General features: G+C 51.3%; 10 protein-coding genes across 10 annotated transcripts; 4 read left to right on the top strand and 6 right to left on the bottom strand.

Annotated features, from left to right (window-relative positions):
- Window positions 1-118: 118 nt before the first annotated feature.
- Window positions 119-2,759, bottom strand: AUEXF2481DRAFT_6735 (glycosyltransferase family 1 protein; the record flags this gene model as incomplete). The annotated part of the gene is made up of 5 exons (XM_013486533.1): window positions 119-959; window positions 1,010-1,360; window positions 1,416-1,779; window positions 1,834-1,991; window positions 2,053-2,759. The coding sequence occupies 5 exons, from the start codon at window positions 2,757-2,759 to the stop codon at window positions 119-121; spliced, it is 2,421 nt and encodes an 806-aa protein (XP_013341987.1).
- Window positions 2,760-4,135: 1,376 nt separating this feature from the next.
- AUEXF2481DRAFT_31234 (uncharacterized protein) lies at window positions 4,136-5,911 on the bottom strand (the record flags this gene model as incomplete). Its single annotated transcript, XM_013486576.1, has 1 exon — window positions 4,136-5,911. One exon carries the CDS (start codon window positions 5,909-5,911, stop codon window positions 4,136-4,138), a length of 1,776 nt encoding a protein of 591 aa, XP_013342030.1.
- A 250-nt stretch (window positions 5,912-6,161) lies between these two features.
- AUEXF2481DRAFT_41903 (uncharacterized protein) lies at window positions 6,162-7,432 on the bottom strand. Its single transcript, XM_013486634.1, has one exon. The coding sequence runs from the start codon at window positions 7,403-7,405 to the stop codon at window positions 6,227-6,229; it is 1,179 nt and encodes a 392-aa protein (XP_013342088.1). The 5' UTR covers window positions 7,406-7,432; the 3' UTR covers window positions 6,162-6,226.
- Window positions 7,433-8,387: 955 nt separating this feature from the next.
- Window positions 8,388-10,876, top strand: AUEXF2481DRAFT_329684 (uncharacterized protein). Its single transcript, XM_013486723.1, has 5 exons — window positions 8,388-8,582; window positions 8,635-8,891; window positions 8,944-9,252; window positions 9,308-10,568; window positions 10,639-10,876. The coding sequence occupies exons 2-5, from the start codon at window positions 8,765-8,767 to the stop codon at window positions 10,655-10,657; spliced, it is 1,716 nt and encodes a 571-aa protein (XP_013342177.1). The 5' UTR covers window positions 8,388-8,582; window positions 8,635-8,764; the 3' UTR covers window positions 10,658-10,876.
- Window positions 10,877-12,443: 1,567 nt separating this feature from the next.
- Window positions 12,444-13,486, top strand: AUEXF2481DRAFT_41900 (uncharacterized protein). Its single transcript, XM_013486633.1, has one exon. The coding sequence runs from the start codon at window positions 12,518-12,520 to the stop codon at window positions 13,343-13,345; it is 828 nt and encodes a 275-aa protein (XP_013342087.1). The 5' UTR covers window positions 12,444-12,517; the 3' UTR covers window positions 13,346-13,486.
- A 1,295-nt stretch (window positions 13,487-14,781) lies between these two features.
- Window positions 14,782-18,714, top strand: AUEXF2481DRAFT_6731 (uncharacterized protein; the record flags this gene model as incomplete). The annotated part of the gene is made up of 1 exon (XM_013486532.1): window positions 14,782-18,714. One exon carries the CDS (start codon window positions 14,782-14,784, stop codon window positions 18,712-18,714), a length of 3,933 nt encoding a protein of 1,310 aa, XP_013341986.1.
- Window positions 18,715-19,625: 911 nt separating this feature from the next.
- AUEXF2481DRAFT_41898 (uncharacterized protein) lies at window positions 19,626-21,969 on the bottom strand. Its single transcript, XM_013486632.1, has 2 exons — window positions 20,843-21,969; window positions 19,626-20,651 (listed from the first exon to the last, which is right to left on the bottom strand). The coding sequence occupies exons 1-2, from the start codon at window positions 21,603-21,605 to the stop codon at window positions 19,813-19,815; spliced, it is 1,602 nt and encodes a 533-aa protein (XP_013342086.1). The 5' UTR covers window positions 21,606-21,969; the 3' UTR covers window positions 19,626-19,812.
- Window positions 21,970-22,307: 338 nt separating this feature from the next.
- AUEXF2481DRAFT_67329 (uncharacterized protein) lies at window positions 22,308-22,907 on the top strand (the record flags this gene model as incomplete). Its single annotated transcript, XM_013486654.1, has 1 exon — window positions 22,308-22,907. One exon carries the CDS (start codon window positions 22,308-22,310, stop codon window positions 22,905-22,907), a length of 600 nt encoding a protein of 199 aa, XP_013342108.1.
- A 144-nt stretch (window positions 22,908-23,051) lies between these two features.
- Window positions 23,052-24,346, bottom strand: AUEXF2481DRAFT_329699 (uncharacterized protein). Its single transcript, XM_013486722.1, has 2 exons — window positions 23,602-24,346; window positions 23,052-23,543 (listed from the first exon to the last, which is right to left on the bottom strand). The coding sequence occupies exons 1-2, from the start codon at window positions 24,251-24,253 to the stop codon at window positions 23,197-23,199; spliced, it is 999 nt and encodes a 332-aa protein (XP_013342176.1). The 5' UTR covers window positions 24,254-24,346; the 3' UTR covers window positions 23,052-23,196.
- A 434-nt stretch (window positions 24,347-24,780) lies between these two features.
- Window positions 24,781-25,830, bottom strand: AUEXF2481DRAFT_41896 (uncharacterized protein). The gene has a single exon (XM_013486631.1). It carries the CDS (start codon window positions 25,674-25,676, stop codon window positions 24,987-24,989), a length of 690 nt encoding a protein of 229 aa, XP_013342085.1. The 5' UTR covers window positions 25,677-25,830; the 3' UTR covers window positions 24,781-24,986.
- Window positions 25,831-26,612: the final 782 nt, after the last annotated feature.

Genomic DNA, 26,612 nt, shown 5'->3' with positions numbered 1-26,612 from the left:
CCTCCGGTCAACCCTCTGGATGCTGTCGATCGGTTTCTTGTGTCAATTGACATTCGAGTTCCATCTTGCAAACATGGTTTGAGTAAGCTGTATCAAGGTGAGAAGCATTGGGCTGTTCTCATTGCTTGGCCTTTCCTTTTGCTCTCCGACCATCTTGAGACCCCAAAGCGTCGAACTTCTCCATCAGAGCGGCGACCTCGCTTGCCGACCACTTTTGGTGCTCAGCCATCCATTGACCTTCAGCACCGCGCTGTGCCTCGACAAGCTTCCGTGTGCGACTGTACACCGCAGAACGTACACTCTTGGCAATACCAGCTGCTGGGTACGCGAACATACCAAACATTCCAGCTCCAGTCTTTGTTGCCAGTCCAGCCAACCCTCTACCAAGACCTGTTGCCACGCCTGAGGCTCCTGACTTCTTGCCCTCCTTGTAAGGTTGTACAACTACACCAGATATACCATCTATCATGCCCCATGCAAATGTCTTGCCAGCGACTGCAAAGCCACTACCTACGCCAGTCACTTTGCCATTGTCTCGAACGTTATCGCCGTAGTGTCTCGGCGCCGTGCGAAGACCCTCTGTTATAGCCATTGGAATGTCGACTGTCATCCCTTTTAACGCTTTGGGGGCAAAGTTGACGATGCTTTTAACTCCTGCCAACGCTGCTTGGCCTCCTGCTGAACGCTCTGATCTACGTGAGTTTGTTGATGTGGTTGTACGAATGCTTGCGCCTGAGCTCTTGAGGTCGGGCACATCTAGTCGTTGTCCATCAACTAGCGCGCCGATTGCATCTGCTCTGTTTTGTCTTCGCTTCTCGTCGCCGTATACTTTGATCGGCTGGGTAACCATACCGGTGATGCAACCTGTAAGATCCATGGATGTAGCTAGTACAGCAGAGGCTCCACCGCTCAAGGGATCCCAACGAGTGGGTTCTATCGTGATGGGTTTCGACTGGTAGCTAGGAGCATGTCAGTAGAGGAAACACAAATACCAACACAGCCAACTCACGTCTTGAGGTCCTTGCGTAATCCACTGCGTTGCGATGTTATGACCTCAACCGCCATTTTCGACATCTTAATCTGCTTGCGGCCTGATTTCACAATCCAAGCAGCTGGCTGGTCTGGAATCAGATCGCACTTCATCATCTCGACAGGGAGATGTCTGTGGAAAGAGTCGACTGCAGCCCGGACTCCCTCTTCGCTCTCCATACGCTGAGCAATTGCCATCGCTGCTGCCTTTGTTTCGTCCCTGATCAAGAATCGGATGGCTTCAGCGAGCGTGATACCAGTCATATCACGAGGGGCCAAAGGTTCAGGCCCAGCACCCGCACTAGCGATCATATGGCCCCAGAAAGGTTGACTGCAAAAGGTAAGCTGTCAGCATAAATCGGCGCGATAAATCCTGCTTGACTCACTCTCCAAAGAACGGACAGACGAGCGTCGGAATTCCATTCTTGATACCACAAGCGGTGGTGCCTGCACCACCATGGTGTACGACTGCTGCCATACGTGGGAATAGCCATTCATGAGGACAGTCGCCAATGTAGTATATGTTCTCGCCCGCATCGCCTCCAAGCTCCGACCATCCTTTCGAGATGATGGCCCGAACACCAGAGATCTTCACGGCCTCGAGAATTGTGGCCAGCATCTTTGCTGGATCGTCGAGCACGATGCTGCCGAAGCCAATGTACACAGGCGGAGGTCCTGCGGCTAAGAAGTCGGCGAGATCAGACTTCGGCGTGTATTTTGGTGTGTCCCGGAAGAAGAATCCACAGACGTCTGCAGCCAGGAATTAGTGCATGAAGACGTGAGAATGCGCCAGGATGAATTTACCGATATACTCGGGCCAGTCGCGAGGCTTGGGTACCAATGCCGGTGACCAACAGTACGTGAATGGAACTCTGAGCATCTTGGCCAAAGCAGGTCCATCAAGCAAGTTGATAGGCTCAAGCTGAATACTCTCGCGCCAATCATTGATCACATCACCCAACCTGTAGAGATAGTAAGCCATGCGGGAGAACAAGTGTGCACTTCCACCGGATACCAACTCACCCTTGCCACGTCATCCATTCTACCACATGATATGATAAGTAATTGGCTGCCGCATGGTCGCCGTCGACGTTTGATAAGTTTGCTAGTGGATGAGGAAAAGCGCGGGTGGCGCTCCAAGGCATCGTGAACATGAGATGCACTGGGATACCCAAGGCTTGTGCACAATGCACATGTGCAAAGCTCGGAGGATTTGCGATGATGGCATCGGCAACGAAGGGCTCATCTGTCAGTGTATCAGGCAAGATGCACGAGTCCCAGCAGCCTGACAACATCTCTGCGACCATCTGACGTTTGCGACCAATCTCACCCGACATCATTGTCTTCATGGATGGCATGAGACTTGGGTTCTTGACCATGTAGGCCATTAGTGATGCCGGATCACCTCCTATGGGGTAAAATTCAAGACCAGCCTTTCGTACAAATGAGGCAAACATATCGTGAGTTGCGAGCCGAATCCTGTGTCCATATTTCTGTAGTTCACAACCCAGAGCGATGAAGGGTTGTACATCTCCACGACTACCCACGACCTGGATGACGAGGTTAAGTTTAATATCCCATGTCTGACTCGGCGGGACCTTGAAGTCGTAGTCAGGAGGAGCTGACTGTGAGTCTTCGGGTACCGTGGAAGGGAAGAAATTCGAGAAGGTTCGCACTAAGCGCGAATTATAGTCGATGTCAATGCGTCCATCGTCTGTATCCCAAGCCATTAGTGGTATATCTACAGGTGATGCGGTCTGATTCTACCTCTGATGTGGTATGGAGCGTCTGTTTCTAGTGATACACACTCGGGGTCATGATCGACGTGATAACTATGTTCATGGATATCGGAGTAAGGTGGTGGCGGTCGTGGATCCTCAAGTGTATCTACACTCCTGGATTTGTGCAAGCTCTCAAATTCGTTGGACTTGACCATCGTGACAGTATCGTTGAACAAAGTGATAATCAGCACGGAACGTAAAGGAACAGCGGAGATTCTATGAATTTGTAGTCAGAAGAGCTTGTCAACGTACTTTAAAGTAAGAACTAACTACAAGCTCGGATTCACCATGATTGTCATTCTCGAGGTTACATGAAGGAACTTTTAAGATTCAGCTTCGTTCGAATCTTTGCGTATTGCGTATTGCGTGTTGCGTGTCGCGTGTCTCATGCAGGGCCCATCATCACGCTGCAAGATCTAGCGGACGGGCTACACATAAGCCGCCTGCCTGCTGCGTACGCTTCGTAAGGTGGCTCATATCATTCGTGCTATTGTGGGAGACAGCGTCTATGGAAGTGACCTTTCGAGATGGTTGTAATTAGTGGTGCTTTAACTGACGTCGGTGGCCGTCACTGACGGTCAGTTACCGACCATGGTCAGTGACCACCAAAACGACGATTTTCGTGGTCACTGACCTCCCCGCAGTGGCAAAATCACTCAATTCTGACCTCTCGCGCAACCACGCCTCCAACGAAGGGTTATCTGGCATGCCAGTTCCACAAACTCGAGCGAAATACCGGGCAAATTGAGCTTTACCTGCGTTTGGTCTCGCGAATTCACCATGGCGAGTGAGCTCAACAAGCGTCGACGTGCTCATTTAGTCGGTTGTACGCCCTTCCACGAGCATGTACGCGAGGTACTTCATACCGACGATGAAATCGAGCGTAGCAACGCAATCGAATACGCAGCAAAACATCGAGCTAGATACTGAGAATTTCGCACCGTACGTTGGTAGATAGAGCTCAGGAACTGACTGCCCATTGACGTGGATATCGACCATCAGTTCTACAGTACAAACGCTAGCAAATATTGTTCAGATATTGCCAAGCTCGCGGGCTAGCTATTTCCATCAAAATCCGGCGCTAATTACGGAAGTGGCAAACTGACAAACTGACCGTCGGTGTAACGTCACCGACCTGGTCAGAAACGTCGGTAACCGCCTCGGTCACTGACCGCGCGCACCCCTAGATTGTATCAAAGCTAGGGGTCGTGAAGTGAAGTCTAAATAGCCACGATGCGATTCAATCGGCTCTGGCTCCGGTCATGTATTCAGCATGTAAAGCGAGGGTTTGATCTAACCTTTAGCTGATATTCCGTACTGTGAAACTACACAAGGAGCACTCGTTGTCCCATAGATTCCATCGCAGTAGCCCAATCCCACGATCTTGACTTGTCGCCGCGAGAGGTCCAGCATTTCTGCATGACTTGGAGAGCAGTCGTGGAGTTGCCAAAGTTGTGGGCCTCATCACCAAGGCCTTGTATGAGACTTTGGAAATATGACTGGGTTGGCACATCTTCAGCCATACTGCCAGCGATACAGATTGGCCAAATAAGACTTCGGAGAGCTTGTGCATCACAGATGAATTGCATTTCTTGCAGAGCGTCCATAGTGTTGATCACGCTGTTTCGAACGTCATCCAGTTCTGGATTAGCTCCTGAAATGACAGTGTTTAGATACACTTCGGCAGCGTGTGCAAAGACGAGTGTGATAGCTCGCTTTATGGCTTCTTGTTGGACGCCAGGGTTCGTCAGCACGAGATAGGCACCCGTAGTCCCGAGGTGCGAGAGCCCTAGCACGGCGAATGCTTCATCAATTTCTGCACGGAGGCCGGCAATGCCTACTTCTAGACGTCCACGAATCGGATTGCCTTGTTCGAATAGCTTCCAGAAACTAAGGCTGCTGGTCGACATTGCTCTCGCTTTCCACGCACTTAGTGCTGCAATATCGCCAATGATCAAGGGAACCCAGGATTGGCAGCCTATGATGGTTGCTAGGTCGATCTCTCCTTGCAACAGGTTCACAGACTGCGTGTGGAGACGCGGTGGGTCATTTGTAGAAGCACATGATAGCACATCGAACCACAAAACGGCTCCAACGAGGAAGTTCTCAGCAGTGTCTTCTAGACGATGAGATTGGGTCTCATCAGGAGTTCCAGGGGTTAGACCTCCTGCTGAAGCACTATCGACTGCATCGTTTGTAGATGACATACTGCGAACGACGGTAGCCAAAGCGCCCAAGTGCACCTGCCACTGACTCGTTCCACCACGAAACAGTTCAAAGCTGATCAGCTCAACACCGCAAGCAAGGATTTGCAGCCGTCTCTTGCGTCCTGAAGCTGCACCAGCCGAGTCCTCGTAGCTACTTTGCAAGAATATTTGGAGCTCTTGCAAGGCACGATTGTGATGCTCGTTGAGTTCGTTCAGGGTGTCGTGGTAGCGTTGCCCTCGGACAGCACGAGCAAGCAGCGAATGTTGATGCAAAGCGCCTAAGCTCAAGGCTGCGTGATACAATGGTTTTGTTTCGGTCAACAACCAAAGTAGCCAGCCTCGACCGCCACTGGCCACAGAAGGGGAATGGAACCGAAACTGGAGCGCGAAAACATGATCCAGATAGTGCATCAGCAGCTCCGCCTCGCGATGGAACCCAAACCGGAAGTACGTGGTCACGCTTGGGGTCGGTGCTATTGAAGGAGTTTGGCTGGAGCTTGCTTCGAGAACCGAAGGTGAAATGTCCACTTCGACTTGCAGTAGCTCTCGATTCTGGTCCGAGTTTCCGGGTAGGCTATCAGCTTCTTCACGTTGTGGGTCGCTAACTGGGGCTGGACTTTTCGCGCGGTCCTCTTCTTGTTGGGTTTGGAGGGTTTCCGCTCTCTTGCGTTTACTGTTCTTCTTGACTGCATCTTTGATAAGGGTCAATTCCGTTTGCTCTTCTTCTCCACCATTCATCCAGCTTGGTCGATCGCCATAACCATGGCAAGTGATGTTACGCGATTCACACGCGGTGCATGTCGGCTTTGTCGCGTCGCATTTCTTGCGACGCACTGTACATGTCCAGCAACATGCAGTGTTCCTACGCGTCCCGTTGCTGCGGGTTGAGGGCATGGAAGCATGGCGCAACGATGGACTTTTCGTATTAGAGTGTGTGGAAGGTGCCCATGTCGTGCCATGTCCGCGTATCGTATGCAAGCTGGATTTGCGGTAGGATGTTCAGGCAGTTCCAACCGAGCGCTTCTTGCCAAGATTATGCCATATCTGGAAGGTTCAGACGAGGTATACCTTAACTTGGTGGTGAGATGCTGCTTCCAAATGCTTGTACATTTCCAAAGAACCAAAGAAGAAGACACAGACAATAGCATGAGATCGTTAGATTATGGATATACAGAATTATGAACAGTGCCGCTAGTCTGCAATCATCTTTCAAGGCTCGAAGGCTTTTGGGTACAGTCTCCCGTGAAGGGCTTTCACACCAGCGGGCTCGTAAATGTCGTTTCCATGAAGTTCGGCCCAGTCGTCAGGAAGACGCATGTAGGGCGGTATACGATATTGTCCGTAGCAGCCCCTAACATTACACTTGAGATCACATTTTCCATATAAACGGCAATAGCAATCGGCAGCGCTCGGACATGCCTGCTCGTTCAGCTTGGCCAGATCTACAGGCCCATCTTCTTGTGGGATGAACAAGACATGCCAAAGATATGACAGAATGCGCCCAGCAATACGGTCATCACGAGGGGCAGCATTGGAGTTGCGTGATGTGCCATAGCTATCGAGCAGCCATTGGCGTATAGCGAGATACTCTTCGCGCGTATGGCGGTGCATAGCCTCCCTGGAGACAACAAACTGGGCGCAGCATTGTGCGCGCACAGGGTCACTTCTACTCAGTTTCAATCCCTTGCTCTTTCTGTTCTTCAGGTAGTCGTCTCCGCCAAACAGGACGGCAAATGCTTGAGGCATAGCAGCATCAGATGCAGACCTAGCACTCCAAGGCTGTAAAATAGAGTTGATATATGTCTCGAGACTTCCTTGCGCAGGACCAGAATCCTTAGGACATGTGCCAGCGCTCCAGTCGCAGCGAAGATTGTGGTAACCAGTGGGCTCTAGAGCGGACGCGACGTTCAAAGCGGCCAAGCTGGCTGCATTGTCGTACAGTGTATCGTCGTTATGCCATTGGAACCTGTTGCCGTGCACAAACACTGCGCCTGCTTGTGGAATCGAGTCGTAGTTATCGATCAGGAAAGTAAGGTAGGTTATGGACTCGTGGCCACGATTGGCGGGTACGCGAAGGTTCCTTGCAGACGAATCGGCAGGCGCGTCGACGTTGTAGATGCAGAGGTTGTACTTCGAGGAGAGACGTTCGAGCCAGACAGTATCGCCATCCGCAGCGACGTATGAGACTACTAGAGCTGGCTTAGAGCTATCATCGAGTCCGGGACATGTGCCTCGAGCTTCGGGAAGGCTAGCTGCTGTTGTTTGGTAGCGGATTGTGTTCCACAAGTATAGCTTGGGCGCTGGCGGTCGTAGAAGCGATACGATAATGTAGATAACTACACAAAAGAACGCGAGCTGCAACAGCGACTTGCGCGACCTCCGTAACATGTCGAGATAAGTGAGTTTACTTTCATGATGCTCGCTTGCGTGTTGGCCAATGTGATACTTTTGCCTATTTCCGCATTGTCGATCCGCACTAGCCACTCCGGACGCCCGGTCCGATTTTTGTACTGCCACGAACTTGTCCTCCTAACCATCCGACAGCCACAAAGCTTGGTACGGGGCATCTAGATCTTTTGATGTCGAGATGCCGAAGCAATCCTTACCGAATCAAACAGAGACCACAAGTGTAAAATAGGAGACCTGGTGCTATGATTCTACGACCTGCAATACAGCAGATGTCATTTTGCGCTCGTCATGTCCGGCTATGCGGCTACAAGATCAATAGTCCTTCCGGCTGTGCCAAGCTTTTGACTTTACCCACACGTTCCCTGAATCGGAGGAGCGACCAAGCAGCAAGAATCGGAAGTCTACAGTTGTGCCATCGCTGAGAACGAATCGAACAAATGGACCACGGTCAGTCTTCTAATGACATATTCCTTCATGGCATTGACGCAGACTGGGTTGCCTATTTTGGGTTGTTGTCGAATTCCGTGCGGCACGACTTGCGTTGTCGAGCGAACCGCGTAATCATTGCTCTTCAACGGCACCGCTTCTCGAATGCTTCGTGGCCTACCTTTGCAAGAATTTTGCCCAAGCCGTGAACTCTTGAAACTGGTGTGTCAACATAGCAAAAAGGTGGCCAAAGGTGGAGATTTGGTGCGTGATTGGTCTCCATTGATCATGCCCTCTTTGCCAAGTCGGATGCATGCGGGTCGTGGTATGCGTACTCATTATCATCATCATGAGTTCCTGTAGGCCTTCTTTCTCCGTCACAAAAGGGCTAGGACATTCTACTGTTGAGTTGTGGGCGCTGAAAAGCTATGCATGCTGCATGTAGGTTGAAAGACAAGCAAGAGCTGGGGGAAATTACGAGTTGATAAGCTTGAAGAGTTGTGGGATGTGATGTGGTTGATCGGCGAACGAGATGAAGATCAGCCGTAGTGATTTGTGATTTGCTATGCTCTTCCGGGAGCAGACTTTGGCACCAAGTGAAACACGAGCAACCAGAACAAGCAGTCGACAGATCAACGATCGCAAGTGGCTTTTTTGCCTTCTGCCTTTGTCCTCAGGTGGCCGTTTTTAGTTGGCACCCAGCATCGAGTGCCAAACAAACCGGCCAAGGGTCTGCCCACGTCATTGAATTTTGATAGGCCTGGGCACTGACGTCGAGAAAGACCATCTCCGCACAATTCCATCATCTTGCGACCATCTCCCTCGCGATACCGTTCAGTTTCCCGTTCCCAAATACAATTTCATTGTTGTGTCCTGCTTCCTGAGATACCCCCATCATTATCTTGTAGCTGAATGGTCGATATGGCTTCGTACACGCAAACACCGCCGCAAAATGGCTTCTACGAGACCGCGCCGCAGCCCACCGATCACATCCAGAGCATAGGCTATGGCAATGCAGCGCAGCACGACTTCGCGCATGGTAAGTGAACCGACACGCGTAACAATTGCGTCTTCTTACCTTACTTGCGTAGAAGGTGGAAGTCCCATCACAGTCGGCACCACTGTCGGCAACCCAGTCCCTATCGTGCTCGAGGACGGAGGCGTCAATCGCTCCGCATCTAATGCTTCGACTGCTGCATACAGAGACACGACCCCATCGCGTAGTGGCACTTTGAAAAAGAAGTCCAGTCTTCGTCGCAGCGGCAGCCGCAAAAGCACCATGGCTGGTAGCATCGCTGGAGTTGGTACACCGGGGGCTCGCGACGATTACAACAGTGCCTTGACCACTCCCATTCCTACTCATGGCAGTCCTACCGAGATCCTTGCTAGCCGTTTTCAAGGTATGTTGTAGCATCTGGAGCCACTTGTTCACTGCGATCCTAACGTGGGTTCCAGCATGGCGCACGCTTCTGAAGTCACTTATCACATATTTCCGCGAAATTCAGTCTAGCTATGAGACTCGTAGCAAAGCATTGCTGAAGGTTTCGAACGTCTTGTCCAACTTCTCACACCCCTCGGTCTTCATCACCGATGGCGGACTTGCCGACGCAACTCGCATTCTAGGCGACTACCACAAGCACTCCGTCGCCGAGTCAAACAAGTCGCGCGACATCGAGCAAGACGTCATCTCTGCTCTCACTGGCTTGCGTAGCGACCTGGGCCAGAAGATCAAGGAGATCAAGAGTCTTAATGGCGACTTCAAGAACTCCGTGGACAAGGAGAAGGATGCAACTCGCAAGGCTGTAGACCAACTTGCCGAAGCCTTGCAGCACGCGGACCACAACGACAGCAGTAAAGCCGATCCTTTCATTGTCCGTTTGGGAGTCGACCGCATGGTCGAGAAGCAGATTGACGAGGAGAACTACCTCCACCGTGCATACCTCAACCTCGAGAGCTCCGGTCGCGAACTTGAGTCTATCGTCGTAGGAGAGATTCAGAAGGCCTACAACGCCATGGCCAGCATCCTCAAGCGTGAGGGTGACGATGCCTACAACACTGTTGAGCAGCTCCGCGGAGGCCCTATCGCCATGCCCAAGGATCTCGAATGGTCGCGCTTTGTCGAGACGGACCCTCACTTTGTCAATCCCAGACTGCCCCTGCGTCGTATCGAGGATATCTATTACCCGGGCAAGTACGCTCCCGCTGCCGCAGAGGTCAGAGCTGGGATGCTGGAACGCAAGAGCAAGTACCTGAAGAGCTACACGCCTGGCTGGTATGTCTTGTCACCAACTCACTTGCACGAGTTCAAGTCGGCAGACAAGATCTACTCGCAACCTCCCGTCATGTCGCTGTACCTGCCTGACCAGAAGCTGGGCTCCCACTCCGAGCCTGGCTCTTCTTCGCACAAGTTCATGCTCAAGGGCCGCCAGAGCGGTGGTATGCACCGTGGTCACTCTTGGGTCTTCCGTGCCGAGTCTTACGAGACCATGATGGCTTGGTTCGAGGCCATCAAAGTTCTGACCGAGAAGACTGGCGAGGAGCGCAATGCCTTCGTCCGCCAACACGTGCGCAGCATTAGCCAAAACAGCCACCGCAATAGCATCAGTAGTGATGGGCTTGAGGAGGACGAGGCTGACCGGGTCCCCTACTCTGCCCAGTCCAGCATCATCAACCAGCCCATTGGCGAGACACGCCTCCAACGCCCCGTCCCAGGTGAGTATGTGCTGCCCCTTTCATAGCGTCAACCCCAACTTTGCTGGAGTCTAGACTGACTTGACATACACAAGGCGGTCGATTCCCGTCTGATCTGCAGATCCCTCGCACCATGGCCGCTTCCCCAGATAGCGAGTCTGACGAAGCCGACCACAACACTATTCCCGGTGTCACAGCTCTTCCTCCCGGCGTTGCCGTGATTGAGCCCACTCATTACGATGACAACCCTTACCGTTTGCAGGGAGTCTCCACTCACGAGGAGTTGCCCGCACAGCAAAGAGCGGCCTTCACTTCCGCCACCCCAGGATCTGTCGCCCACGCCAGAGAGACCCTGCCCTTGAGAGAAGGAGATTCTACACCCGACTCTTACCAGCCCAGTCCCGTTGACAACTTCAACCACACTCCCGCTCCTCGTAGTGATGCTGCTCACACTACTCAGACGTTTGTCTTGCCCGTCCAACATGCAGCTCCAGCTCACCAGCTCCAGGCCGACGTTCCCATCAGCCCTATCGAGCAACCGCAATCTCTAGCTCCTGCCTCCAAGCCTGTGAGGCAGAACACCAACTACAGCGATTGGATGGCCCCGGCCGCTGCTGGTGTAGGTGCTGGCGTTTTGGGATCTGAGGCCTATCACAATCAGAAGGATAGAAACATCCCTTCTAGCAACACTATCGCTGAAGAGCAGTATGCCACATACACTGGCAGCGCTCCCCTTCCTGTCTTGATTCCATCATCTGCCAATGTCCCTCAATCGCCTGAGTTTGTCCGATACAACACATCATCTACTATTGGCGCTGAGACTTCCGGAGCTCAGAGCTCTGGTGGTCTTGGTGGCCTTGAGGCTGAAGGAGCTCACGAGACTGGTGTCTTCTTTCCCAAGGTCGTCAGACACGACACTGACATGAGCGTCAGCCAATTGCACGTTCCTGGCGAGTTCCCTCCTACTACTCCTGGATTTGCTCCTACTCAGGAGTTCTCTGAATCAGCTACTCCAATTGAGGAGAAGACTGGAGGTTCTTGGGCTCCTCGTCCTACCATAGGCAGCAATGGAACTTTCATTGCTCCTACTGCCTGGGACTTGGCAAGAGAGTAAACAAGATTTGACGACAGCAAAAGACGAACTAAATTTATGGGAAGCAACAGGACTGTGAGTTACATGACCCTGATGATACGATCTTCTCCTACTATCTCGATCCGGTTGTTCTCAATACCTTTTCCTATGTTCTATCTTTTGTATTGCTTTTCGCTTTATTTGGTTTTCCACTGCGCTGCGATTACCCTACCTGTGTTCCACTATACTACGTAACCCTCTCCTAGTAATATAATTAAACTTGCTTTTTGTTGGATTATGTGTTCGTCGTTGCCGTGTGTAGCGTTTGTGAATGTACACATGTATCATGTCCGACTTCTCGTGGCCCTAGTTGGGCACAGTATAATGAGCACTGCCACTCACGCGGACGAGATTCATAGTCCAATATCTCAGCTCGAAACCAATTCACAACACAGCACATCGGACACCAAAGAGTAGCATCAACTTATGATCACCTTGGATAAGCCTGAATACCCCAGGAAAAGTGCATGTTAATGTAAGAACAGCTTTAAGATGGAACTATGGGTCGATCGCAACACAGACAGGGTTGTCCCAATTACCAGATTGACTTGGTCGATATCAAGACACTCAGTAAACCTCTTAGCCATCAATCCAAAATGATGCATGATACGAGGCAGAAACACGTTTAGATACTGAGAATGTTATAGCCCACATCTTAAAGCATATGATCAAGCCAAGTGTCCTGCGGCCAAGGCAACAGCCTAAGGTGAGGAAGTACATAACTCAGCAGCGCGCCAAAGCTGCCAGGCGTCTCGGCGTCATTCATCTCCCCTCTCGACGAACACATCAGAGCACAACAGACTATATTCATGTTTCAAAGATTTTTATCACGAAAAGAAATCATGCTTGATATAGCTGAGCGCCGTAAGATCAGTAATGATACCATCGCTCGATCAGAACAAATCACAATATCGACGCCGGGTGCTTCGTTGGAGAGCTCCTTCATAACGGCTTCTACCCATGCTTCTCTCTCACCTCTGGATCCTGAGTTTCCGAATCTTCAACTCTTACCGATAGAGGTACAGGATGTCGACTCCTTTCTCAGTGCCAGACAGCTCATCGCCAACGATACTGGATTGAAAGACAAGATCGCAGTACTCAATCTCGCGAGTGATGAGGAACCCGGGGGTGGATGGAGATATTCACTGAGTCAAACACAAGAAGAAGCATTATGTTATTCAGCAACTTTGTTCCAAACATTGAAGGCAGAATGGTATCCATGGCCAAACACAGGACAAGGAAGCATTGCAGGAATCTTCTCGCCGAATGTTGTCGTGTTCAAGGATACACTGGATAATAATTGTGAGGAGTTGAAGCAAGAGAAAAGGGTTGTGGTTTCTGTACTTACAGTTGCAGCGCCTAGATGTCCTGAGCTCACTGCTGATGGAGAAAATTTCAGGGAAGAGAGGGTACTGCAAGAGTTTAGGGAAAAGGTTAGGTTGGTGTTGAGGTGTGCGGCTAGGGGAGGCAAGACTGGGTTGGTGTTGGGCGCAATGGGATGCGGTGCTTATCGGTGTCCACCGAGACTTATTGCGAGAGAGATGAAGAAGGTCTTGGGGGAGGAAGAGTTCAAAGGTTGGTTTGGAAAAGTGGTGTTTGCGGTTTATGGCAGAGGGCCTGTGGGAAAGAGGAATTTGGAAGTGTTCAAGGACGTGTTTGGCAACGAGTGATTGAATCGGTCAATATCTCTCCTTGAGCACGATATGTTCTTGTACACCTATACTGTATACCTATACTGTATTCGCAGATCCTAATCACTGTGCTCTGTGGTAGGCGCCGAAGATGGTGTCCTGGTATCATGCATGTCACCCCTGAACCGAACCCACTCGAGCAGACTGTCTACGGGGCGTCCAAGAGAGGGTGTAGGTGAAATGCAGCCGCGTTTCTATCTCGTGTTTGTGGCGGCTCAGGAGGCAGATGTCGACATGGGCATGGCCCCTTCGATTTTCCGAAGTACGTGGTACCTGAGGTCAGGACAGAGCACAGAATGTGCCGAGCAGTGAAGTATGCTTACTTTCTCACCCGTGAGTCTAGCACGAGTCTCGGACCAGACCTTATCATTCTGGTCGTGGGCTCGACTCAGGTCAAGGATGGAAAGATGAGGCTCAAGTCCGCCATTCCGTCATTGGATGACTCGCCAGGTCTTGGTCAAGAGGATTGCGGCACACAACATGATGCACGATAGGATGAGGAATGCAAGAGCGGAAAAAGGACAGAGATGGAGTAGGACTGATGGACCCTCAGCGCTACTGCAGGTGCATCGCGTTCTGGGCGTGCCATGCATAGCCGAGAAGATGGCAGCAATTGATCATTCGTCAGAATTTATGAGATGGTTGCCAAAGTAAGACAAAGCTGACTCGGTCATGAAGGGCCGTTGCAACGGGATTCGGGTTAGAGTTTTGGCGGATATAACAACCCTCGCCAAACATCCAAATATCGCTTATGCAACAGACAGCTCTGGCGATTACAAAAAGATGAGAAACGATATTGACAAGTCATGAAATAAATTGAGATGGAAATAGCTAGGGCACAGATTGCAATTGGCCGGCCCAGGCTCTTTTGCGCGGGAGAGTGGCGTGGTGATCATGTTGGGGAAGGCACGAGTGGAGTTTTGGCGACGGATTCGGGAAGGTCCCCTTTCGTTTTGCTGCTTGTAGAGTTTACTTTTGTCGCCATGTGCTTTGTTGGCGGAGGGGATTACCCACTCTGATATATCGGCCAGTCTCGCGCCGACTCGACAATGGAGACGAGCAGACGGTTACGGGGAGCCTCTCGTCCCTCTCAGCCGCAACCGCATCCGCAATCGCATCTCCAAGGGCATCCTTCACGCCCTCTGCCTCCTTCTTTGTCCGTATCTACCGCTTCCCCAGTCTCTCGACCTCTCCACCACAGGCTGGACGCACCCTTACCAGCAACTCCACCCGGCCAATCTCAGTCACCACCCAATGCTCCCTCCCGTCTAAGGGCCTCATCGCCGACACGTCCTCCGCAGTTGCGGCCCGAATCGTGGCAGTCGGTCACACAAGACTCTGTTTTGGACAACCTCCTGTCGTCGTTTGATCGTATGCCAGGGTCCGCTGCAGGTCCAGGTTTCAGCTCTCAGATCATGCCTGACTTTGACAGTGACGACCTTGACCGCAGCAGCTCGGCCTTCACCCCGCCGAGACCTCTGCAGCGCCTGCAACAACGCGTGCGAGGTCACACCTACTCTTCGTCACTGTCGCACGACTCGGACACTATCAGCAACGACTCCCAGCTCACCGCCCGCATCCGTACCAACAGCCACTCCGACTCGCGCCCGTCGACCGTCCAGAGCGTCAACAACGGCTACGGCCACGTCCTTGGGACTGCTCGTGTGGGCGGCTTCGAGAAGGCAGATCCGCGTATCCAAGGCACTCCCGAAGTCGTGTCCAACGGCATCCTCGACCGCGGTCGTCCCATTCCATCCATGTTCAGCACATACGAGGTGCATTGTCCCGAACCACGAGTCCCCGGTGGACCGTCCAAAGCAAGCGCAACGAAAGAGCAGGCCTCTACAAACAAGTCGGATATCCCGCAGAGCATACGGGATCAGGCCTTGGAGTTTGTGCGACAAACAAACATGCGTGCCCAATCGCCCTCGAACATGCTCGAGCAGCCTCCTACCAATTCTTCTGCTTCCATCATATCCTCGCTCTCCAAGCAGTCGTCCGCGAATGATGCTCCCAAAGAGCGCCCAGGTTTCTTCCGACGAGTCTTTGGATCCGCCGCTCGTACCAATTCTTTTCCCGATCAACAGCGCCCTAATATTAGAGATTTACCACCATCTACTGAGACTACTGCACCGTCTGCCTCGCCCACGTCCCGTACCAACACTCCAGATCCACCTCAAAATGTAGTCACCAAGAAGGCATCTTTCTTCAGACGTCGCAAGAAGTCTATAACCGATGCTCCCCCTCCTCCAGCGCTGCCCAATCCAGCCGTGTCCGCCGCACATCTCAAGGGCACTTCTCCACCCGTAAGTCCGGGCGCAGGTAGTCTCAGGATGGTCATGGATCAGTACCTTGGCAATCCTGATCGTCAGTTGAACAAGACTGACTCTGACCTTCACAAGCCTGTGGATACTCCTATCGGCCGACCTACTCGATCCAGCATACTCAGCCATGACACGGATGAATCCTCAGAACTGGACATGTTCCACTCTGGCTACACCCCCCCACCAGATGCGTCAATACGAAGAGTAGGAGTAGAACCTCTGGAGCCTCGAGCTGGTGGCAACAGATCTGCCATACCGAGTGCTCAGCAACACCTGTTCAAGAGTCCCAAACTGGACGACATGGAACGTAATTTCGGCGGAGTTAATGACCGTCTGCACCTCGGAAACACCCGCCCGGACCTGGTACAGAACAACTCGTTCCTGGCCGACAATAGTGATGCAGATGACAGCAAGGCTCCTTCTATAATTTCTGCTGTAAGTGAAACCTACCTCGGACCTGTAGGCGCTTTCAGCCCTGTCTCGCCGTTGGCAAGTTCGCCCATGATGACCCCTGTGGAGAGATTTGTCACTTCTCCGACGTCTGACGCGGAGAGAGAACCCGTGTCACCTAGATCCCACTTCTTTGAACAGAACCGTGACAGTCTTGGTCTGCCGATCGAGAGACTGAGAGCGCCACAGAGCTACGTTGTGTCCAGTGATGACAACGAGCTGCCATCGTTTCAGGTTGATGGGCATACTGTTCGTCCGTCTGTCGAGGTTGCTCGTGGTATGCTCGGAACTGTCGATGAACCGACCGCCGACGAAAGGGAGCGTGCCCGCCAGATATATCAAGGCGAAGAACAACATATGCTCAAAGACGAAGCTGCGCCATGGCTTGGTGACAAGAATCCTGTCAGCGCTCGTACCCTTACGGCTTACATGGATCTCTATGACTTTGCAAATCGTAACATCCTCAGTGGCTTACGGAGTCTCTGCGATAGACTCGTGTTGAAAGGAGAGAGCCAGCAGGTCGATCGCATCCTGGACGCCTTCTCCCGACGATGGGACGAGTGTAATGCTCAGAATGGGTTCAAAGGCCCAGGTGTTGTACATGCCATTTGCTATGCGTTATTATTGCTCAACACAGATCAACACATGGCCGATATCCAGCACAAGATGACGCGGTCCGAATTCATCAAAAACACAATGCCAGCTGTGAAATCAGCAGCCGAAAGCGCAACCATCCGACCTACACGCTCGCCATCAAGGCCTTCGTTGCCATGGTCTGATACCACCCCAAAATCTCCCGATGACGACGATCGAGGCTCTGTTGACTTCAGACGCTCGACTAAGCGCCTCTCTTTCAGACCAGGTATGGGCAGATTCGAAACAGACCCTGGTCCTGCCGAGCACGGAGAACTTGGCTCAATAAACCACCTTGTGACTCGTCCCTTCGATGGTCCTGAACACAAATGGCTGTTGGAAGTCGAATTGGTCCTCAAAGTGTTCTACAGCTCGATCGTTTCCTTGGCTCTACCACTACATGGTTCTGCAAACTCAAAGGAGAACCATGGATCTTCTCAAGGAGCTTCGAACCTCAGTGTGGCTGGAAATCTTAGACGTACTGGTTCGGTCATATCCAAGGCGCCATCTGAAGGCTTCTCATACCGAAGCAAGAGGAATAACAGCGGTGCATTGTCATCTCACTGGAATGCAACAAAGAATAAATCTCGACAGAAGGCATACCCTGCTTCGACCGTTGGCTCAACACGCACCTCGATCGACGATGGTCAATCTGCCTGGAGTCCATCAGCACAGAGCAGTATGTGGAGCAAGATCTCCATGGGTAGGACTCAGACAACGATGAGTGTTGAGAGCTTTGCTGTTCATCCCGACTTCAAACAGAGCTTAGGTTTCACCAATGCGCTCTCGCAAGCGATCATTCGTGAAGAGAGTGCAGGAGATACTGAATCTGTCATGAAGATCGGCACCGTGCTCGAAGATGAGAGTCTCGAGTTAGCTGGCGCTCCGTGGGCAAAGGAAGGAATGGTTAAGCACAAACATCATCTGGACGGCCCCGAGAAGAAAGCCAAAGAGCGCAGCTGGAGTGAGTGCTTTGCTGTGGTCGAAAAAGGATATTTACATCTGTTCAACTTCAACCGAACTACCACCAAAATCAGCGACATGCGGAGCGCCAAACGTCATCTACCAAAAACAAGTAAGGCCGCGAGTATCGCACCTTCTGTCGTTGGTGGTGGCAATTGGACCGACAATGCTGACGAAACCGATCAATTCCTCCTCAGACAATCTCTTGCAACTGTTCTACCTCATCCGGGCTATAGTAAGACTCGTCCGCATGTCTGGGCACTGAGCTTGCCGACTGGTGCTGTTCATTTGTTCAACGTCGGTACTGCAGAAATTGCAGAGGAATTTGTTTCTACCGTGAACTACTGGTCTGCGCGTTTGAGCAAAGAGCCTTTGGTTGGTGGTGTCGACAACATTGAGTATGGATGGAGCGATAACATTATCAATCCTGCTCTCATCGGTAACAGCAATGGAGAGCCCCTTACTAAGCCTCCTTCAAGAAGTGGCGGCAATCACGGTCACTCGGCTTCTGTCAACAGTATCGGGAAACAAAGCATGCAATCCTCTGTTCGCGGCTCTTTCGACCAAACTTTTGGCTCAAGAACTAGACTGCCTGGCGATCGCGCGCACATTGCTGACTGGAAGCCTCCTGCAGCATCAATGTTGCCATCACAACTTCTTGAGATCGACCAGCTTCGTAGTCTCAAAGCATATGTCGCATCAGTCGAGACTGAATTGGAACGTCACAACGAGCTGCGCACTGCTGTAAATCTTGCTTACACTAATCGGTATGGCCAAAACTGGAACAAAGTCATGGCCAACTGGGAGAAGAAAAGCGCTTACCTCCTCCGCGAAGTCGTGAAATTCAGAACATATATCGAGGCGTTGGACCGAGCGTGTCACGCGAAGGAGAGAGTCTACGAAGAGCGACAAGTTCGCGAACAAGAACGAGCGGTTCTTGGATCCAAGGATGGCAAGAAAGAGAATGTCAAGGCATGATCACTTGCATTTCGCACATCCAATTGCCGTGAGGTTTGGATCAGCTTCACATTTCTCTTCTTTCACCACTTTTCTTATACCTTTCCTTTGTTGCTCTGAGGAATGTTTTATGTTTTTTTTTCTTTTCTCTTTCCATGCATGCATGTTTGTCACGTTCGAGGATACCCAGCTTACTCATTAATTCGCTTAGTCCGTTCTGCATAAAAAGCGCCTTTTTTGATAATATCCAATGCTTACGAGCACGTTATAGAACCGATCTTTTCTTTTTCCATCATGAGTTGAGCGATTATTTTATCGTCAGTGTGAATATGTTGGTATAATTTCTGCCATAGATGGCAAGGGAAGAATGATTCACACCCGGTTGGCTCATGCTGATCTACTCCAGGCCCCGATCTTGACTTGCATTCTTAATGTCAAAACCCCAAGGTGTACTTGACGCAGCATAAGCAACCCTTCCCTTTCGACAACGAAAATCCCTCGAATGCTATAGAAACATTCCAGGAAACTGGCGACCTAGCACCAAACGTATCTGGAAGATTTCAAGGGGAAGGATGATGAAAGCAATGCAAGTCATATAAATGTGGTTAAATCGTGCTGTGCAGAGTATCGAGGATGGGTGTCACGATGGAGGAGCTGCTCAGCCGTGTTGATGGGAACAACATGATAGGGGAGAAGTAGAGAAAGAGAAGAGGAATGAGAGAGAGGAAGAAGGGTGAGAGGAGGAGGGAAAAATGAATGGGGAGGAAATTTGAGGCGAAAGAGACGTAAACTAGTGGTGAAGAGTAGGTTATCGGCAACCGCAGTCGGTGATTCGAGTCAGGAAATCTACATGATCGTTGCCCAGCGTTGAGGTTCTGCTTATCACATCAACTATCATGAGAAGAGATCAATGCGTAATCCGAAGGTTGTGGATCACTTTGAAAAATTATAAACACTGAGAAGTGCAGGACAGGCGTGAATTAGAAAGGTGTTAATCTGATAAGGGACGCAAACAGAACAGAAACATTATGTACTAAATCAGAAGAAGCACCAACGCGACAACTCACAAACCGACCAGATCGACAAAACTGAAATCATGCGAACAGAAACATAGATTCCTCACGACAGTGGAGCTCCTCCCTGCGCAGTGTTCGAGACTAGATGCAGATCCCCTATCTTCAAAAACGTAGTCTCCTGGCTGACCACACGTCTCGGCGCACCGGCAACTATCCGGTAGGGTAAAGGATGTATAAAGGTCACTTCATCAGTGGCATATACATTGTAGTTTTCGTCGGTGGTCCAGAAATTATTCTTTGGTCGATACTCGACCTCGAGATTCTCATCGGGAAAGACGTTGAGCTTGCAAAGTTCTTCCCCTTCTTGCAAAGTCCAGGTTCGTAGCCATGGTGCCGCTTTGTCCAGACGTCTTTTCAGCTCTCGCTCCTCGCGCCTGCTGGCTTCTGTCTCTGGAGAATCTATATGTGGCGGTGGCTTGCCGATATCTCTAGCATTGGCCTTTGTCCGTTCGATCTTGAACCAGTCGTCGCTTCCGTACTTGTCTATCCCTTGACAGTGTAGAGGTTTGTTCTGTTCGATTTCAGGCAATAACGTCTCCAGTCCAGGTCGTGCGGAGGGCTCGAACTTAAGGCAATCGCGGATAATCATTCTGAGAGCGGCCGAGTAGTTTTGGCCAGGCAGTGAACCTTGCCAACTCAATATCGAGATTGACCTGTCTTCAAGGTGAACCATTTTTCCGTAGTCGATGGGTTTGAACCACGGTTCGAGCTTCATCAAGGCTTCGGCCACCCTCCCAATCTGCCATAAATTCGTACATGTACCACGCAATGTACCTGGTTTCAGTGGGGCTTCGTACGTCATTTCAGGAGCATCGTATCCCTGGGTTCTCTGGAAGGACATATTGTGGTTGATATTTTTGGCATCGTATCTGTTTGTGAGACCTAGTGCGAGAACAGTCAGCGAACAGTTCTAGACGATCTGGCACATTCTACGAGTTGCCTCTCTATTTTGCTCGCCTCTGTAAGATCCTCGGGGCTGGCATTCGTTTGGAGCACCGGACCGAGACGTATGGCGCAGAAGTGTGCGAATATCAAGGGCGACTCGTGACTAGCGCACTGTCGATTGGACTTACATGCTCCACCAAGGTCAGCCAGATGAGGGCGAGGATAGATGGGGAAACTCGAGTCTCTGTCGGGAGGTGCTAGCAGTATGTTGTCGGGTTTCATATCGAACACCACGATGACATCTGAGTCCCTAGGACGGGCGTGTTCTCGGGCTTGAACTTCCAATTGTTTGGCTGCCTTCAATAAGCATTCTAAAGTGTGCCAGATAAAAGGTTCCGGGACAGCTCGCCCTTTGCGCCGGTGGGCCGAGATGAGACCGTTAAGATCACCGTATTCGTAAGACGGCATGTACAGACGATAATGCTGGTATGCGTCTCCGTAAATGCTAGGTTGTTTTCTCGCCCAGCCATAGAGTGGTACGGAAAACATCTCCTCAGTTGAATTCGGGACGGTCATTGTGCCTTGTAAGTAGGCCTCTTTACAGAATCTCTCAGCGGGGTCAGCTTGTCCCCGTGAGCGTCCAGGATCGACTCCAAAGTCCATGCATTTTTCGACGAGTCTTTCGTAGATCCCTTCGTATACGCCCTCTTCGATTGTAGGTTTGCTGCTAGCAGTGTCTTTGATGGCAACCGATGCGAGGGGGGCGTGGGTAGCTGAGTCAATAAACAACCAGAGGCTCACTTGACCATAAGCTCCAGTGCCGAGCTTCCATCCCCCAACCCAATGTCCGCCATTTGGCGCATCTTGTGGGCGTGGGCGGAGAAATCTGAGGCCAGAACTATCTGCAAAGATTGCAGCTTCCTTCCCGAGAGTGAGTGGCGGTGGCGGCATGGGAAGATAGTATGGCTAATTGCCGTTCGAAATTGTTGCTATGCTCGCGTGGAAATCGTCTGCCTGAGATGATCAGAGGCAGAGGAGTCTCTTTGACAGGTACGGTAGAAGACCATGTCTAGGGACGACCGCTTCTGGCCAAAGACATTGTCTGTCGGACTCGAAAAAAATATCCAAATTGGTAGATGTGAACAAAGAGTGCAGGGTACTGAAAGCGGAGAGACGGGTCATTGTTTAGTACAAGCATTTCCGCTTCCGGACAAGTCAATCGTCTAGAGCGACATGTTCACATAATTGTCGAAGCAGAAGAGGACCCAACAGAAGCCAAGGCATAGTCGATATGTTTTGACAGGCTGTGTTGAAAAGGATGTGTGCGGAGCGGAGAGGGGTCGTGTCGACGATCAGAAGAAGATGGTAGGAAGGAAGTGCAGTTCACCGCCTTTGGACCCTGAGACATCGTCATTCCATCAATCTTGTGCTATGAAGAAGGCACAAGTCCATCCATCACACACAACACACAAGCTCGCCATAATGACAATAAATCTACTACCACGACGCAGTGCACAATGCGCTCTCAGGACTCTCACAACACGGCCATGCGCCCCCATTGCAACGTCAGCGACGAGAAGCTTCACATCGATGCCGCCCTTCCCACCCACAAACCGCGACATGCCTCCCCGACCCCCGCAAGCCGCCATGCCCATGCCCTTTGTCACTGAAACCGTCGGTGGTGGCTGGCACACCTACGACATCTTCTCCCGCCTGCTCAAAGAGCGCATCATCTGCCTCAATGGCGAAGTCGACGAGACCATCTCGGCCTCGATAGTCGCACAACTTCTCTTCCTCGAAGCCGATGCACCGCAAAAGCCCATCTCCCTCTACATCAACAGCCCTGGTGGCATGGTGACGGCTGGATTGGCCATCTATGACACCATGACATATATCCGCAGTCCCGTCAGCACCATATGCATGGGTCAGGCTGCTAGCATGGGAAGTTTGTTGTTGTGTGGTGGTGCTCCGGGCGAGAGATACACATTACCGCATAGCAGGATCATGATTCATCAAGTCAGCGGTGGATACCAGGGTCAGGCTTCGGACATCGCCATCCATGCAAAGGAGATCTTGCGCGTGCGTGAGCAGCTCAATGAGATCTACCTGAAGCACTTGACCAAGAAGCACACCATGGAGGAAATTCAGAAGTACATGGAGAGAGACTACTTTATGAGTGCCAAGGAGGCTCTAGAGTTTGGCATCGTCGACAAGATTTTGGAGAGAAGAGAGCAGGTTGGCGAAGGGAGATGATGCACCATTACACTCTGAACATATCATAGGTGCTTGTATAGAACAAAGCTACAACAGCTCAGCTCGAAAGGGACACAAGACATGGATCGCACCGTCATTGGGATCATCACCACTTAAGATCATCGAACCTCACCAGTTCGTCGCGTTTCTGACTACATGCGCCCAGCGTACCCAGGTATCCAATCAGTCTTGATTTTGGACAATTCGGAAATCCAGCATTACTGCGATTAGGCTAGTTCGAGACATGGAACAAATAGCAGCCGCGGGCTAGACATCCAGCTCTGTCTACCTATAGCCCATCATCCATCTCATAAACCTTATCCCACCTCTCATCCCACTTCCTACTACTATTCACAAATCTCAAATCCGTAGCCAATCTAATGACCCCCTCTACATCGTGATTAACAGTACTAGCATGAATGGTAAACGGTGTGTGCAACACCACATCTCCAGCTTCATAGTCTGCCACCAACCATCTGCGCGAAAACCGCTTTCCGTATGCCGAAGGCGCAGAGTCGAGGAGACCTGTAGACATCATATTGGCATTGAAAGCGTGTTTCGCTTCCTTGTCGCTGAGGCCAGATGCCAGTGCTTCTGCGTAGAAGCGAGATTCTTGTTCACGGCCCAATGTGTGACCTAGACACAGCGTCAGTCATGTGCTTCGTTAGGCGTGATGCAAGGCAAGAATACAAACCTTTTTCAAGATAAATAAGTCCACCACCGTTAGTTTTAACATCACCCATGGGCACCCAAGCCGTGATAGCAGTAGCCTCCCCATGTCTTAGGAAAATCTGGTCATAATGGACTCCAATAGCATGAGTACCCGGGATGTTGTTCCTCAGCAATGTCCTTTTGATCGCTAATGTATCGTTCCCCCATCCCGAGAACTTTGCCACAAACTCCAGTAAAGCGGGATGTTTGCAGAATTCCTCTTTATACCAGTCTTGCTTGTGGGCATCCAGTGCTCTGTCCACAAAAGTGGCTGCAGAGTCATCCCCTGGCCGCTTGTTGCCACCTACGGCACCGGCGCCGATGCCAGGAAATTGGGAGGCTGGTTTTGAGGAGTCGAAGATACCTTGTTGGGGTGTTGTGCCGGGTTTTAGTACGCCGGTTGGGGCCATGGTATCGAAGTAGGAACGCCGAGCTTTGAGAACGTCTTCACGGGGGATAAGACCTTTGAGAAAGATATAACCATCTTCATTGTATTTCCTCCGGAGTTCTTCTAGTGGTTCATCTGGATGTGATGGCTGGAGCCATGAGTAGTCTTCTAGAGGCCCATCGTTGACGAAGAGTATTGGTTGAGTTGGTGTTGCAGGGCTCTGTGTTGGACTGATAGAGTGAGGCATCTTGACTTCCACCCGAGACTTTCAGGAAATACGAGATCGGAAAAGAGAGTAAAGAAGAAAACAGAGTAGAGGTGCCAGGTTACCTGACTTTATACTGTCCAGATGCCTGTGCTGCTCGCGAAACACCTACGAGATCGAGCCACCATAGTGAAACCACGGTACAGCGTCCCATTACAGGAACGCTGATCACCAAGAGCGCATATACAAAGTCCACATGATGTCTATATGTGGTTCAGCCGGAAGCAAAGCAGTTACCAATTGTAGGAATTTTCTCCGTCCAGCGGGGTAAAGTTGCGGGGCACCAGACATGACAGTCGCATCGCCTGGTTTACGAGTCGTGATGATTGGGTGTCCACGCGGGACGACTTTCCACTCTCGAAAGACATGGCAATGCTGTCCATGGTGACAGAATGACATTCTGGTGGGGTGGTCAGTAGTTGCAGACCCCAGATCTGGCGTGTGCTGTCACCAGCAGGTATATGCAACTTCACAAACTCCGTGTTACTACCTGTGATTGAGTCTGGATGTGATTACTAGAAAGCAGTCATATCATTTGGTTTGATATGTAGAGAAAGCCCATGCCCTTGTTCCCAGCCTTATGTCCTTCTTGTTCATGGGTATCCAGTATCGGCGCCATGCAACGCCAATGATAGCAATTAAAGCAAGCCCTTGGAAATTAGATGTTTCACCGTGTCTGTCGTAAAGTTCGTGTCGTATAATGTTGGTCTAGCATTCAAGCCTCGGCGAATCTAACCATGCGGCGCTTGTACGAAGCTCCTTCGTCGAGAGAAATTGCAGAGTCGCGTTGACTTGATTTGCGCTTGTCGTAGCGGCGCTGTCGAGCTTCCTTTGACTCTCGGGCGCGCCACTCGAGGATTTGACGACGGCGCCCTTCTGAGCGTTTGGTGACCATGGCAGGAGTAGGTGTAAAGCCGATGCCATCAATACCTTCACCATCGTCGTCTGCTGTCTCATCAATGTGGTGTCCAGTGATCTCGTCTTCTTGCCAAGTCATGTTGTCGTCTTCGTGGTGAGATTCGTCTTCAGCAGGCGTCGAGGGAGAATCGCAGCGCAGTGTGGAAAGCTTCTCTTGGGCAATCTTTATGGCTGTCGGAAGGGACAGATTGGGTCCTTCCTCAAGATTGGGCGAAGCGATAGGAGTTGAAGGCGGAGGAGAGGTAATACGGCGAGGAGGATGGAGAATAAAACGACCTCGCTGCGACGCTTGGGTGTTTGGCGTTGGCGATGTGTTGGGAGACGGCATGATGGAGTCGTAGGCGCCAGGAGTTTCGTTGATCTCGAGCATGTCGGCGGGACGCTTCTTTGTGGTCGGAGGGTCTTGAGTAGTCATGTCTAGACGTTCAAGATGATAGGCCACTCGGGTGCTTGGGCTGTCGTCTCGCTCGTGCGCAATGGCGGACATGGTGGCCGGCGCAAAGGCTTCGTCTTGGTGCGGTCGGGTAGAAGGAGAGGGTGCTTATGCAAGCGTGCTCTTGCTGCTCACTGTACGCACAGCTTCATTTCTCACTCAAGCTGCTTGAACGAGGCAGCCAGACGACGTTACACTTGATTTAGCATTCGGCCCTCATAGCTGGCTACGCACGTTGTGCCTCACTGCCTGCCCTTGCGTTCTCAACGCCGCTCGTCTGCATCTGGACCTTCCATAAACAGCACGTGGAAGGTGGGGCCAGTTTCCGCCCTTTCCTCTTTCTCCTCCAAGCCAACCTTGCACCGTGCTTGTCTTGACACTTTGACGCGAACATGTCTTCACTCAGCTCTGTGACAGTATAAGCTAACATTGTTTCCACTCAAGTCGAGTACTGAGCTGCGCTAGGCTTGGCTATTCGATCTTGCTTTTGTACCTTGCACTGGCCTGCAGCAGATGCCTTTTCTTTTGCGACCCGTTGTCATAAATTCGTTCGGCCATTTATCATCCGCGCCTGCCGCTTTGCCTGTTCTTGCCAAGCAGCCGACTTTCTGAAAAGCGACTACCAGCTTGCGTCTCTCGCTCAGACATCTTTGTCCCTTGTGGAACGTCTTTTCCAGCTAACAAGCGCCCACGCTCATCTATGGTTGCTTACTCAATCAGTGTCGCATCCAAGTCTTGCTCTCTTCATTCTGTCTGCAGCTGCCCAATCTCAATCTTATGCCTCGCTTGAACCTTCCTTCCAAACCATTGCTTCCAAATATTGACACCTCCCTCCCATTTCCTTCTGCCGCTCACTACCTTGATCGTAGCCATATTGCGTTGGCCATAGGCTCAGTCCGACTGCCGCTCCGAGATAATCTACCATCTTATCGCTCAACCGCACCCACCCGTGTGCGTGACTCTCGTTTGTCGACTCTCAAATATATCTCC

This window comes from Aureobasidium subglaciale (genome assembly GCF_000721755.1).
Source record: "Aureobasidium subglaciale EXF-2481 unplaced genomic scaffold scaffold_16, whole genome shotgun sequence".
NCBI classification, from domain to species: Eukaryota; Fungi; Ascomycota; class Dothideomycetes; order Dothideales; family Saccotheciaceae; genus Aureobasidium; species Aureobasidium subglaciale.
Note: the sequence above shows the minus strand (reverse complement) of the source record. Positions and strands in the feature narration are given on the sequence as shown.

What these genes read in the sequence shown, in the direction of transcription:
- AUEXF2481DRAFT_329684 (XM_013486723.1), top strand. Translation starts at nt 8,765, where the DNA reads ATGGTCGATATGGCTTCGTACACGCAAACACCGCCGCAAAATGGCTTC. An exon ending in GCAGCACGACTTCGCGCATG is followed by an intron (nt 8,892 to 8,943) that starts GTAAGTGAACCG and finishes TTACTTGCGTAG; the next exon opens with AAGGTGGAAGTCCCATCACA. An exon ending in CCTTGCTAGCCGTTTTCAAG is followed by an intron (nt 9,253 to 9,307) that starts GTATGTTGTAGC and finishes CGTGGGTTCCAG; the next exon opens with CATGGCGCACGCTTCTGAAG.
- AUEXF2481DRAFT_41903 (XM_013486634.1), bottom strand. Translation starts at nt 7,405, where the DNA reads ATGTTACGGAGGTCGCGCAAGTCGCTGTTGCAGCTCGCGTTCTTTTGT.
- AUEXF2481DRAFT_41898 (XM_013486632.1), bottom strand. Translation starts at nt 21,605, where the DNA reads ATGCCGCCACCGCCACTCACTCTCGGGAAGGAAGCTGCAATCTTTGCA. An exon ending in GGCTGACCTTGGTGGAGCAT is followed by an intron (nt 20,652 to 20,842) that starts GTAAGTCCAATC and finishes TTCTCGCACTAG; the next exon opens with GTCTCACAAACAGATACGAT.
- AUEXF2481DRAFT_41896 (XM_013486631.1), bottom strand. Translation starts at nt 25,676, where the DNA reads ATGTCCGCCATTGCGCACGAGCGAGACGACAGCCCAAGCACCCGAGTG.
- AUEXF2481DRAFT_329699 (XM_013486722.1), bottom strand. Translation starts at nt 24,253, where the DNA reads ATGCCTCACTCTATCAGTCCAACACAGAGCCCTGCAACACCAACTCAA. An exon ending in ACTTATTTATCTTGAAAAAG is followed by an intron (nt 23,544 to 23,601) that starts GTTTGTATTCTT and finishes CGCTGTGTCTAG; the next exon opens with GTCACACATTGGGCCGTGAA.
- AUEXF2481DRAFT_41900 (XM_013486633.1), top strand. Translation starts at nt 12,518, where the DNA reads ATGCTTGATATAGCTGAGCGCCGTAAGATCAGTAATGATACCATCGCT.